Here is a 14527-nt window from a genome sequence, read left to right on the forward strand (position 1 = left end):
ATGTAGGGGAGAGTGGATAGGGTTTCTGGACATGTTTTGTCTGCTTGTTTGGATTTGTTGTTGAGAAATTGGCGGACTGTGTTCATTGGGTACTTGTTCTTTTTGAATACGTCGTATAGGTGATTTTTCTCTGCTTATCGTAGTTCCTCTGTGCTGTAGTATGTGGAGGTTTGTTGAAATAATGTTCTAATGTAGCTTTGTTTGTGGGTGTTGGGATGATTGCTTCTGTTGTTTACAATTTGGTCCATATGTGTTATTTTCCTGTGGATGCTGTTTGAAGTTCCACATTAGCTACTTGCTCTACTGTGACATCTCGGAATGGCAGTTTGTTGTTGTTTTCCTCTTTAGTGAATTTTATGCCAGTGGATGGTAATGCATAGGTTGATTAGCTTGATAATGTCCTTGCTGGTGAAATTGGTGGTGTTCGGTGTATGTGTTTTTGGATCTTCTAATAGTGTAGTCAGTGTTTCCTTGGCCAGGTTGATGTTGACGGAAGTGAACAGGACTGTTACATCAAAAGAGACCATTATTTCATCCTTTCTATCTTGGTGTCTTTGATGGTGTTGTGGAATTCTTGGGTGGGGATGGATGGAGTGGCATGAGACTTTTACTAAGTGTTTTGGTCTTTGGTGCAGCTCCTTGGCTAATCTGTACCTTGGTATTCCAAGTAGCAAAATTATGGGTCTGATGGGGTCTCCTGGTTAGTGAACTTTGGGAATCCGTAGAAGCGGGGTGTGTTGGATCCATCTGGTTTCATTTTTTGGAAGTCTGCCTAATTCTTCAGATTTCTGAAGTTTTTATGTAGGGCTGTGATTCGGTTCTCTCGTGAGGGTCAGATCTATCGCCACCTATTGGTGAGTGTTGGTATCTGCAAGAAGTGCATTCGCTTTCTGAATGCAATCTGTTTTTTTAAATGAATGTCAAGCATCCTTTGTCTGCAGGTAGATAGCAAAGTTTTTATCTTTTCTGAATCCTTCTAGTGCTTTCCTTTCTTCTGTATTGAGTGTCTTTCCATCCTTTTTCCTGCTTAGTGTTGGTGCAACTGTCTGTCTAATAGTTTCTGGGTTTCTTCTGTGGGTTAGTTGCTGCTAAGAAATCTTTCTTGTTGCATCCTGGAAGTTGTAATTTAATCCACTTACTAAGATGGCTTTTTCAGTGTCTGTTAAGGATCAGTCAGATAGGCTTTTTTATCCACACTTGTGTTGTCTGTGTTGTTATTTTGTGTGAGTTTGTCTAGTTTTTTTTCTGCAGGTCTGGGTTTTTTCATTTTCTGTGTTTGTCACTGTCAAATGTCTATGGTTCATTGTACTGCGTCTGTCCATTCATGGTCTATTGCATTAGTGAAGTATGGTGCAAAATTTCCCGGTTGTATTTATGGAGTCTGCTGTGGGCATCATTAATCATTCCTCTAAGCATACTGCGGCTGTTTTGCTCTGCTTTCTTTTGGCTAGTGGGGTGTTAAGGGAGAGGTTTGTATTTAAGACATTTCGAGAGTACCTGTTTCCTTAGGCATTGTGCAGGAAATACAGCTGTTCATGGGTGGCGGTCTGTCGGATGGCATTGGTTTCCTAGTGTTTCCGAAGAAAAGCAGGTCACTAACACCAGTGCTTCACCGGAGGTTTACTGATGATGTTACCTAGCAGGGTGATGAAACATCTGAAAACAAACTTTCCAGCTCAGTGAGCAAACTTACATCCATGTATACCCATTGCTCGGGCAGTGTAACCATGCAAAGTCTTTCTCTAAGTAAGTAAAAATAAAATACAACTGGTGCTGGAAATCTAAAGTAAAAACATAAAATGCTGGAGAAACCACAGTATCCACGGATAGAGAAACAAGTTTCTTTTTCAGCATGGAATGAACTGGTAGAGGCGGATAGTAACAAAATTTTTAAAAATCTAGATGGATATGTGAAATAGGAAAGGTTTAGAGGGATGTGGGCCAAATGCTGGGAAATAGGATTAGGTTAGTTTAAGATATCTGGTCGGCATGGACAGGTTTGACCTGAAGTTCTGTTTCCGCTCTGTACATCTCTTTGACTCTATAACTGAACTTCCAGATCTGCTGAGTTTCTCCATCATTTTCAGTTTTTACTATACTCTAGGGTTGCTTTCAGTTTTTATGTTTACAAAAAAGTCAGTGGATGAATGGATTTCTTAGTATTAATAATTTGAAATGACGCTGGAAGAATTCAAAGCTTGAACGCAACTAATGAGAGACGCCGAGTCCATGACAGATTGTTTCCCATGACTTGTCCGACCTGCCTATCTCCTTTTCCACCTATCCACTCCACCCTCTCCTCCTTGACCTATCACCTTCCCCACTCACCCATTGTACTCTATGCTACTCTCTCCCCACCCTCCTCTGGCTTATCTCTCCACGCTTCAGGCTCACTGCCTTTATTCCTGATGAAGGGCTTTTGCCCGAAACGTCGATTTCACTGCTCCTCGGATGCTGCCTGAACTGCTGTGCTCTTCCAGCACCACTAATCCAGAATCTGGTTTCCAGCATCTGCAGTCATTGTTTTTACCAGATTGTTTCCCCAGCCAGCCCTGAGCCTCCAGCTTCGTCACTCTCATCGCCACGCATGCGTACCGAAGGCACAGGCGGCACCGCCGTGAGGAAGTGATGTCAGACGCACCGGAAATGTACCGCTGGGACCGCAGAGCGACGGTTTGCGGAATCTCGAAGCGGAGCGGTTTGCTTGGTAACTGCGGGCGGACTGGAATGTAAACGTCGTTGTGGCGGGGCGGGAAGGAAGGAGGCCAGCGGCCAGCGCTCGGACTTGGGGCGGGGGGTTACGTGACTCCAGACCATTTCGAATGGCCGCTTGAGGGGAAAGTACAAGCAGAGGAATAACGAGTGCTGCAGTCGGCCTCGTATCACATCTCTTCCCTCCCAAAATAGGCCATCGTATATTTTCCACGTTGATATGTTTGAAAATATGCTAGCAGTTTAGCTGCATTTTAAACCTCTGTTTTTGATCTATCGTAGATTTCGCCCTGAAGCATGAGTGATGCGGTTAAAATTCATCAAACTGTCTCAGATGGAAATGCTGCCGCTGAAAGTGATGCAGACCCAGTACCTGCCGCTGAGCGCGGAATAGAGATCGCAGAAGAAGGTTCAAGTGAAATCCAACATCACGATATCAGTAATGAAAGAGATGTAACAAAAAGTCCCGAAAACCAGACCAGAGTTCAGACGAATAGTGGGCAAGATGAAGTAATGGATGAAACGTGCCAAGATCAAGCTCAACCGAACAGTAAACGTGATGAAGATGAGTGTAGTATAGATAAAGTCCAACCCGAAACTGAAAATGCTGAAAGCGAAGTTAGTAATGCTGGGCACCAGGCTCTTGTTCAGGCGAACAGTGATGTGCTAGATGTAGGAGAAGTCCAATCTTGTAGTAACAGCAGTGAAAAAGATGAAACACAGAGTGATACAGCGCAAGTTGAAAACGAGCCTATTGATGGAAATGAAACTCTATTTGAGGTAGATCAAATTGAAAATCAGTCCACCAGTGGAGAGAATGATGATGCTCTGATTGAGGTAGATCAAGTTGGAGATTATTTTATCAGCAGTGAACAAGATTTGGTTCAGAATGAGTTGGGCCAAAATCAAGCTAATAATGATAAAACAAAGAGTGGCACAAAACAAGAGAAGCTTCCTAATGATGGTAGAGCAGCAGCAGCTAAGACTGGCATGCACCAAATCAAATCAACGCTAACTAGTGGAAGAACTGGAAAAACAGATGTCCTCAAAGGGAATAGAACCCCAGCTTGTATTGGCAGAAAGAAAAAGCTTGCTATAAAAAATTGCAGAAAAATTGGTAAAACTAGCAGTGACTTTTCAGTTGCTAAGAGTGCCTCAAGCCAAACTCAGACTAAGAGTATACTTGCCAAGCCTAAATCGCAAACAAAGAACACTGAAAAAGGAAATTTAAATGTTGTGGAGGAGGCAGATAAAGTTCAGCCTGAAATGACTGATGAGAAAGAACCTTTGACTGTTGAAACTAATGCAAGTGACATAAATGAACCTAAGAATGAGGCAGCAGACATGTCCAATAAAGACCAACTGCAAGCTACCACAGATCAAACATGGCCACCTGAGAGTACAGAGGCACCTGCCAGTGGAAGGCTACCTGAAAGTGATGGATTTCTTCCTAGCAAAGAGGGCAAACCGGTGACTATGTTTTGGTGTGATGTAAGTATTTATTTAAACTCTTACAAGGAGGCTCTTTGATATTTTGCTTTATTCAGTAGTTAATATTTTGATTTGATAAACCTGAACTACCACATGTTGGATTAAAATATTATATCTGGACTTGTCAACTAAAGCAGATAAGGCCGACAACGGTAAAGTGAATTATGAATTATTTTACTTTTAAAAAAAAACACTTATGGCTAAGGTTCTATGCCTTGTTTAACTGCTTATGTTATTTCCAAACAGCTGGTGAATGTTCAGAACTGTTTGATTATCTAAAGATACTTCATGACAAACTATGAAATATTATGTTTGTAATGAGATGCTTTAAGGCCATAAAATATATAGGAGCGAAAATCAGACCATTCAGCCCATTGAGTCTGCTCTGCCATTCAGTCGTGGTTGATAAGTTTCTTAACCCATTTTCTCTGTAACCTTTGATTCCCCTTCATACTCCAGAACCTGCCTACCTCTGTCTTAAATATACTCAATGACCTGGCCTCCACAACCTTCTATGGCAATGCATTCCATAGATTCACCACTATGGCTGAAGGAGTTTCTTCTTCTCTCCATTCTAAAATGTTTTCCCTTTACTCTAAGGTATCCCCTTGGGTCCTAGTCTCGCCTACAAATGGAAACATCTTCCCAACATCTTTTCTGTCCAGGCCATTCAGTATTCTGTAAGTTTCAATTAGATCCCCCCCCCCAATCATTTTAAACTCCATTGAGTACAGACCCAGAGTCCCAAAGTGTTCTCATATGCTAAGCTTTTCGTTCCTGGGACCAGGAATGTTCTCGTGAACCGCCTCTGAAGACACTTGCAGGCCCAGTATATCCTTCCTGAGATATGGAGCCCAAAACTCTGCACAGTACTCCAAATGTGGTCTGACCAGAGCTGTATAGATCCTCAGAAGTACATTCCTGCCTTATATTCAAGTCCCCTCAAACTAAATGCCATCATTGCATTTGCCTTCCTAACTACTGACTCAACTGACTTTAACTGTTGTATTTTCACCTGCTTTCTTGGAGTTTATTAGATAAAGATGTCCTAGCCAAAGTAAAATTTTAATTCCAATGAGATTTTTTTGAGGGGGCAAAGATGTAGATCTCAGAAATAAATTATGTCTTTGTAATAAAGTAACCTTTTATTGTTCCCATTCCCTGCCTTTGGCTTATTCATTTCCTTGTTTACCCAAGGATCTTAAGTGTGAAAAATGAAAATGGCAAATTTAATTGAACTACGATTCTAAAAAATTGTAAGGTATTAAACTTTCCTTTGCATTTTCTGTATATTTTGTTTCATCAATAGTTCATGGATTTAGCATACATTTTTCATTGATTAAATCAGTTTGAACATGCTTAACTTTTTTGCAGAATCAATATTGTTAGATGGAATGCTTGCAGTTCCAAAACAAGTACTTTTTAAAAAAAATTACTTTGATTTGCAGGAATTGTGAATTGAAGAGCAATAGAAAAATGTTACTGCATTGTGTTGCCAAAATGAAAGGTGCATAGCATATAGAAAAATAAAGTAGATCTTTGTTATAAAATGTTTAAGCACATGAACCTAAAGCCCAATTGGTTTGGATATTCTTCTACCATTCATTGTTTCAACATATCACATTTGATCAGAAATTCCAATCAGATTCAGCAAACCAATTTGTGACCCCGATTGAACACAAAAAAAACCACACCTTTTGATTAGTTCTGCTCTGAAAATTTCTGGAGAGCAGTCTACTGTGGCATGCAATCCAGGATCATTTGCAGGTAACAGTGAATAAGCAAGGAAACCATACCTCTTCTGTCAGCGCATAAACTGGGGTTTAAATATCCAGCAGCCATTTTTGACGACAAATGAGAAAAGTTAAGAATGTGGTAACTGTGGGACGTGGGTGCCATGTGCGTTTTTGATGAATGGCAAAGTGCTGGGAGCAGGACATGGTAGGACTTGGATGAGTTTTGGTTTGGGGTAGAGGGGCGTGGTGAGATTTCAAGTGAGAACAAAAGGACAGACTCTTTGGCTGACCAAGCCAATGGTGACACATGGCACCTTTCGAAACTAAGCCATTTGCCTCAATGCAGTCCATATCCATCTTGCCTTGCGTATTCAGGTATTTGTCAAATTGCCTCTTAAACACTGCCATTGAATCTGCTTCTATCATCTCTGGATGCACGTTCCAGGCACTTTCTACCCTCTGTGTCAACCAAAAAATTGCTTCTCGTTTCTCCTTTAAGCTTTCCTCCTTTCACCTTAAACCATGTTTCTCCCGGTGATTGACACTTCTACCTGGGAAAAAGACTCCGACATCCATACTATCCATGCCTCTTAATAATTTTGTAAACTTCTATCAGGTCGACCTTCAGCCTCCGACTGTCAAGTGAAAACTGTTTGCAGTCTCTCCTCACAGCTAATATCCTCCAAACGAGACAACATTCTGGGGAAACCATTTCTGTAGCCTCTCGAAAGTCTCCACATCCTTCAGTTAGTGTGGCTACCACAACTGTGTACATCATTCCAAATGTGGCCTAACTAAAGCTGTATACAACTGCAACATGATTTGTCATTTTGTCCCCTGTGCCCAACTGATGAAGGCAAGGACGACATATGTCTTCCTGACCACCTTATTCATTGTATTGCCACTTTCAGAAAACTGTGGACTTGTATACCGAGATCCCTTTGTATCTTAATGCTTCTAAGTGTTCTGCTATTTTCTATATACTTCCATCTGCATTAGGCAGTCTAAAATGCATCACCTTGCATTTGTCTGGGTTAAATTCCATGTGCCATTTCTCCCATCAAGTCCCCAGCCAATCTAGAGCCTGTGGAATCATTTGGCAATTCTCCTCACTGCCTTCACCACCCCCAATATTTCTGTTATCAGCAAACTTACTAATCAGACCACCTACATCCTACTCCAAATCGTTAATGTATGTTATATTTACATATATTCCAAATGACAAGTGTCCCAGCACTGATTCTTGTGGCAGCACATCTCCAATTTGAAAACATCTTTCTTCTGCTATCCTCTCTCCTATGACAAGCCAGTTCTGTACCCATCTTATCAGCTCACTGTGGATTCCATGTGACTTCACCTTCTGTATGAGCCTGCCATGAGGAGCCTTGCCAAAAGCCTTGCTAAAGTCCATGTAGACAGCATCCACCACCTTGCCATCATTTCTCTGTTCCTCAAAAAACTCAATCAAGTCTCTCATACACTTTCTCCACCCTATCCCCACACAAAGCCATGCTGCCTGTCATTAGAAGTTCATACCTTTACAAATGTCAGTATACCTTGTCCCTAAGAATCTTTTCTAGTTATTTCCGTACCACTGACATAAGGCTTACTGGTCTGGAATTTCATGGATTATCCCATAGCCCTTCTTTAACAAAGGTGTAATGTTGGCTATTCTCCAATCCTCTGAGACCCCTCCTGTGACTAAAAAGGATACAGAGATTTTGTTCAGGCCCAGTTTCCCCTCTCAGTACTCTGGATAGATCCCATCAGGTCCTGGGAACCTGTCTACCTTAACATTTTCAAAACACCCAATGCTTCTTTTTATATTGAGATGCCCTAGAATAATAACATACCTCTCTAGACTCACTATCCACCATGTCCTTCTCCTTTGTGAATACTGATGCAAAATATTCTTTAAGAACCTCAGCTTTTTACATAAATTCCCTCCCTTATCCTTGAGTGAATCTACCCTTTTCCTAACTACCCTGTTGCCCTTCATGCACATATAAATGCCTTGGGATTTTCCTTAATCCTGTTTGCTAAAGACATTTCATGAACCTTTTTAGCTCTCCTAATGCCATTTAAAGTTCTTTCCTGTTTCTTAATATTCTTTCGGGTCTCTGTCTTTGGTTTTCTTTACCTTATGTATGTCTCCTTTTTCTTCTTGACTGAGCTCACAATTTCTCTTGTCATTCGAAATTCCTGAATCTTGCCACTCTTATCCTTCATTTTAACATGCTAGTAGATTTACCCACAAACAGCCACCCCTAGTCTAGGTTCCCCTTTTGCTACCTAATGTGCTTGTAGTCAGCCTTCCCCAGTTTAGTACTTTCACCTGAGGACTGCTCTTATCCTCATCCGTAACTAATTTAAAACTTCTGAAATGCTCTCTCACTGAAACTTTGTTTACTAGCTGGGCTCATACCCTAATACCAGGTGTAATATAGCCCCTTCCTAAGTTGAACTGTTTACTTATTGCTTCAAGAAGCCCTCATGAGCATACCCAACAATTCCCTCCCCACCCAAGCTCCCGTACGCAAGTGTGTTCCAGTCAATATAGGAGAAGTTAAAATTATCCAGCAAACAAATCTGTTGGTTTTATATTTTCTCCATAATCTGCCCACACATCTGTTCCTCTATCTCCTGCTGGCTATTGGGAGGTCCTGTAGTACAGCCCTGTCAAAGTGTTTGCAACCCCCACCCCCCCTTCAGGGCTCATGCCCAAAACGTCGATTCTCCTGCTCCTTGGATGCTGCCTGACCTGCTGCGCTTTTCCAGCAACGCATTTTCAGCTCTGATCTCCAGCATCTGCAGTCCTCATTTTCTCCTAAATCTGAATGATGCTTAATTGATACATCACAAGTTTAATTTTTACAATTGGTTATCATGGTGGTTAGACATTAAACATATTAAGCTTTTGAAAAAAGAGCACCAGTTTTTTGCAGCAAGAAAAAAAAATCTATTTTATGTATATATGAATCTCCAGTTTAGAAATAAACAATGAAACAAAGTTTCAACCTGGTACACAGCAATTTTTATTACAGGTTACTACACCCTAATGAAGTGGCCCCATGACCTAACTCTTCAATTTCTTGTTTATCTAACTCTTTTCCAGTTTGGTATCCTAGAGATGTCTTTTCAGTTCTGATGACATAATTCTTCATTTCTGAAAACTTGTATGCAGTCTGTCTCAGCTTGGAGACTTCACAAACTAAAGCCTTCATACCAGAGTGAAATTGTTCTGAACTGAAAAACTTAATTCTTCAGAACTGAACTGAAAAATAGTGGTGCCTGGTTTGTTTCCTTTGTGGTTCATAAAAGTTCAACTTTTGTAAAGACTTAGGAATTTAACACCACAGCGTTCGTACAAGGCGCATTTCTTGGCAATATGTTTAAAACCGTTTTCCAAATTACTTTCTAACATCTTTTAAAATAAAGTCACTTCACAGAACTAGAATCCATAGTCCATCAGTATCTTTTAAAGATTCACATTACCAAATGATAATGTATGTTACACCGTTAAACTAAGTCACCCTAGCTTTAGAGCAGGTTTATAATCCTGTAACTTTTCCCAGGTAATTATTATGCTTAAGTAAGTCAAAACCTTCCAAAACTTCCACTCTAAGGTACACTTTTTTTTGTAGGTTTCAGGTGCAGGATAATTTAATCCAAGGGAATTTTAATTTCCTAGTGAGTTTTTGTGTTGGGATTTCACATTGTCCTGATGTGCAATCTTCCAGAAGCTACTTCCTGGCATTTGGAATTACTGCACTATTCTGCTTTAACAATGATGAATGTCAAAAGCTTTGAAGTCCTGATTGAAATAATCTTGTTTGTATGTTCACTGTTGTGATAGAATTATGTTGTTACATGTGCTGATTCATTTTATGATTTTGATGCTCATTTATAGGTACTGTAGAAATGATTGAATCATGTTACCTTTTTAAAAAAAAACTTGATCTAAAATAATGCAGTTGTTACATCTTTCTAAATGTAATTTTTGTTAGCTCATCTTTAAACTGAGTTCATTTATAAAGAATGAAAGAAGTTCATCATGGACTCGTTGCATGATGCAGTATTAAGGCTAGGAAGTTGAAATGTACAACTATCCGGCAGAATTCAGAATAGCAAGATACCTATGTATCTTGTTAAACTGAATAACAAAATACACAGAGCCAAATTAAGAAGAAAAAGTGGGAAACAGAGACAAACTGCACGGATTCATTCTTGTTTTGTTCCAGAGGCAGTGGGGTATAGCAACCTAGCGTTTAGACAGCACTCAGTTGACAGAAGCATTTTTAAAATAAATCAAGCTTATAGAGCTTCTGAGATCTAATTTCAAATAAAAGCTGAAGGGAGGTTTTAGCCATGGCTCAGTGGGTAACTGCATACTTCCTGTGGCAGCATAGGATAGGTTCAAATGGGTTAGGTGAACTTTTAATCTCTTCCGTACTCATTAATTTTTACTGACTCAGATTTGGTTTGTACGGTTAGCAGTCTGAGCAAGGACAATGCTAAACCACGCCAAGGCTTTGAAATAATTGCAATTTTACTTTCAAACTGAATCGTACAAAACAGTTGACTCCAATTATATTCAGGGTTAGAGTGATGCTGGAAAAGCACAGCAGTTCAGACAGCATCCAAAGAGCAGGAAAATCGACATTTCGGGAGTTCACCTAGCCCATTTGAACCTATCCTATGCTGCCACAGGAAGTATGTAGTTACCCACTGAGCCATGGCTAAAACCTCCCTTCAGCTTTTATTTGAAATTAGATCTCAGAAACTCTATAAGCTTGATTTATTAAAAAAAAAGGTTCTGTCAACTGAGTGCTGTCTAAACGCTAGGTTGCTATACCCCACTGCCTCTGGAACAAAACAAGAATGAATCCGTGCAGTTTGTCTCTGTTTCCCACTTTTTCTTCTTCTTAATTTGGCTCTCTGTGTATTTTGTTTTAACTAACAATCTGAATACAGTACTTTTTGCCCTTCAGTTATTTTTTTTGAACACTAACCTTTTAATTTGAGCATCCTATTACTACTTTTGAGATTTGAATAATATTTAAAAATGGTCTACATGTAAAAGTTCGATAATTAATAAGATATTCATGCATAAAGATTTAATTCTATATTAATTTATCATTTAAATTTACTGTAATGTTTTACAAGGCATATTTTTTATCTAGATTTGCAAGGTAGTTTGTACATCTGCTCTGAATCTCCAGATGCATTTCCTTGGCTTTAAACACAAAAAGGTATGAAGTTTCAGTCATGATCATTAAACACTTCTAAAATAATGATAACTTTATTCCTAAGTTTCAACAGTAAATGTGCTCTTAGAAAATATGTTCGTGTATCACTAATGTTACATTTTCAAATACAGTGAAACCTTGATTTCTGCATAGTAATTGTCTGTTTTCTTGATCATTTGTAAGAATAAAGATGGGAATTTATATTGACTAAACTCAGTGTAGGTCAGAGTACCATTAACGGTTGAGCTGCCAGTAAATCTGTTGAAAATGGAACATCTCATTTGGGTACACAGGTCATGATTTAGATTTAAATTGGTAATAAGCAAATCTGTTGTTAACAAATATCTGATATTGATTTTTCAGAGTATAATAATTTAATCACCTTATTTTGAGAGTCTTTATTGTTCTGAAGAAACTTTACAGCTTTGAAGTGATTTTACTGATGTGTGTGAATATAAATCAAACTTTTCCAATGTAATGACAAATGAGGTGATCAGTTAGAGTTGCCAGTATTTTGTGGAATAGTTGTAGTTAAAAATTGAAGTGCTTGGGACTCTGATCTGCCAGTTTTTGTTATCTGAAATTCACCTCTTGTGTTTATGGGCATAATTAAGGTTTCATTGTCCCTGGTGTGCCATGCATTTCTATAAGTTAAAACATTCTTGCATTTTGCTACAGTGACATTAACATTTATTCTGAACATATTACACCAAATTGTTTTCCTAGTTTTGTTGTTTATTTTAGGAATTCTGCAGGCCAGAGTTTTTGTTTGGTGTTTGTACTGTTCTGAGACTAAGATGACTGATACATTATTACAACAGAGAGATCTTTTTAAAATTCTCAGACACATAACTATGCAACAAAAGTTAACATCCTGAAGAAAATAAGTTATTAGTGTCATTTCTAAGTGGCTGCTACTACTTGATATCCTAGACAGACTGGCATGTGGGCTTATAGTGAGGTATGTTCAGTTACTTTAAAACTCAGAATTAACTCTGAACAATTATTTGGGCAGTAGTGGACATTGATGTATGCTGAAGTTTGGAACATTTAGAAATATAGCTCAGGTTTGAGAACTTAGTTTCCTTTTATAGCATCATTCCATTGATGACTCACTTCTTTGATACAAATTGGAAGAGAATACTGCACTTTAAAATCTTAAATACATCTAGTTGACTAAAAATTGAGTGCAACACGTACTGAATTTTCTTTCTCATTGAGTTTATTTCATTACGTAACCAGGGTGGAGATGTAATATTATAAGTTGTTAGCCTTTATATGCTTGTGACAAAATTAGTATACTTTTTAAGATGTCCATTACAGCAAAATTCAAATCTCATAGAATTCATAGAACCTATTATATTCATTTCCTAAATCAGATGAATTATGTTTTGTAATTTCAGATGATTTGCAGTTAAATTAATTTGGGGCTATAATTTTACCATTGTTATTAACTTTGTATTTTTAACATAAAGTCTCTTAAATTGTTTATTAGCTCGTTGACTCAAAATAATTCATAACTCTACACACAAGTGGAATACTGTATAGACCATTATTTTGATCTCCCAATGTTCTTCTAAAGCATTTAGAATGTCGCTCAGCACTCCTTTAAATTTATTTGTTGGTTTGCATAAAATAGTTAAATTTAGTTGAGTGACATCACCAAGAATTTCTTGGATGTATTTTTGAAGACTAGCATCTAACCTTCAAGTTTAGATGATTTAGCTCTTTAATTTTTCATATTTCAACTTGCAAAAAAAATTACAGTTTTGTAATGTGCTGGACTTCAACCATCAAAATGTGCATTTCATTGACATGAAGAATGGCCACTTCATTTAAGTGTGATTTGGTAGAAATACCATCTATATCACTTCTTAAGTTGAGAGGCTTGAAGAAATTGGATCACTGTTTCCAGAAAGCAACGGGGCACTCACACTTAAATCCCATTTCTGACAGATACTCGCACTCAGGCTCCCATACACAGCATCCAGTCTTTGTTGAATTCTCCGTTGAAGGAGTAAGAGCCTGCTGTAAGGTTTTTTTTCCTGCATCCTTGATATACCTTTTAGCTGGTTATCAAGGAGCAGTGATAAAAACATCTATGAAGATCTTCATGGGTACACCCTTTTCAACCGAAGTGCATGTTATGCACTTTGTAGGGAGGGAGTAAAGAAGATGAACCACCTGACTGTTTTCAATGAACAGAAGACTGGATCTTCCTTGATGTGCATCAACTGCCTGTCTCAGCAACACTAGTTATTTATGAGGGCTAATTAATATGAGAGGATGACCTGGGTTGCTGAGCTACAAAACATACTTCGCTGGGCTCTGAATTTTTTGCATCCTAGACTTCATTCAATAGGCTAAAATAAACTGATGTAGAAAACTGTTAAAACATTGAATTGTACATTTTGGAGCAATATTAAGGTTTTCCTGTAGAAAACGTGTTTTTGTGAGTTTGCATATTAGTAAACTTATAAAAATGTTGCAGTGTTGATGGTTATTGCAGAAAATTATTTGTTTATTTTAAAGTTTATCCAGATTTCATACCAGCGTGAAATCTTATGATTCAGATGGCTGTATGAATTTTATATTAAGTACTTTGAATGAATGTTAGTTATCAATCCACTTTTTAATACAAAGCACTGCGAACATCAACTATTTTTCTCATCAGTTTAGTCCTACACATTTGTAAATGCAGATGGCCTGCTATAAGAAATTGGATCTGTGGCCAATTTGACCGTCCTGTGCAATCTTGCATTTTTGAAGGACAGCCACAGGAATACCTTAATTTTAGTGAGCAGTGAAATGTGGCCTTCAGAACAAACTTTGCCTTAATACATTTTAATGAAATGTTTCAGTTTTATGTCCCAACAGAAGCAATCTCGCTAACTTTTTCTGTTCCTTTTCCTGGTTGATTCTCTCCAAACATCATTATGGCAGATTGAAGCAGCTTTAAAATGGAATGGTAAGTATTTCAGGATTCCTTATGAATCTGTTCCCATCTCTACAGACGTTACTATGCATAAATTCTTCGTGCTGTTTTGAAGTTTAATTTCCACTGTAGTGCTTATTTAGACTAATGAACATTCATAACTGTTTTTTCAATAGTTCTGAGAATACTTTTTGACGTATAGTTGGCAGCAATCAAAGCTGTGTAATTCAGACATCGAGAGTTTCTTGCACTGGTCTAAAAGATTACATCAAATCTAATTTCCTAAAAGAATCTTAGTCAGTCTAATCAAATTTGCAATCTTCCATTCAAAGTCTGTATTAATCAAGATGTGAAAAGATGTTACTATGAGTAGCTTTAATGTTTCAAGAATCTGTCTACATCAT

At 38.3% G+C, this 14527-nt stretch overlaps 1 protein-coding gene across 2 annotated transcripts in view; it reads left to right on the forward strand.

The window, feature by feature from the left end:
• Positions 1-2580: 2580 nt before the first annotated feature.
• The window catches only part of LOC140480552 (uncharacterized), an 88276-nt gene continuing 76329 nt past the window's right edge, over positions 2581-14527 (forward strand). For both annotated transcript variants that reach the window (XM_072575523.1, XM_072575524.1), the window contains exons 1-4: positions 2581-2707; positions 2995-4203; positions 11123-11191; positions 14132-14156. In XM_072575523.1, the coding sequence (XP_072431624.1) occupies positions 3010-4203; positions 11123-11191; positions 14132-14156 (1288 nt within the window). In that variant the 5' untranslated portion in view covers positions 2581-2707; positions 2995-3009. The remainder of the gene's footprint in view (positions 2708-2994; positions 4204-11122; positions 11192-14131; positions 14157-14527) is intronic.

The sequence above is a fragment of the Chiloscyllium punctatum genome, chromosome 8, assembly GCF_047496795.1.
Source record: "Chiloscyllium punctatum isolate Juve2018m chromosome 8, sChiPun1.3, whole genome shotgun sequence".
Lineage (NCBI taxonomy): Eukaryota > Metazoa > Chordata > Chondrichthyes > Orectolobiformes > Hemiscylliidae > Chiloscyllium > Chiloscyllium punctatum.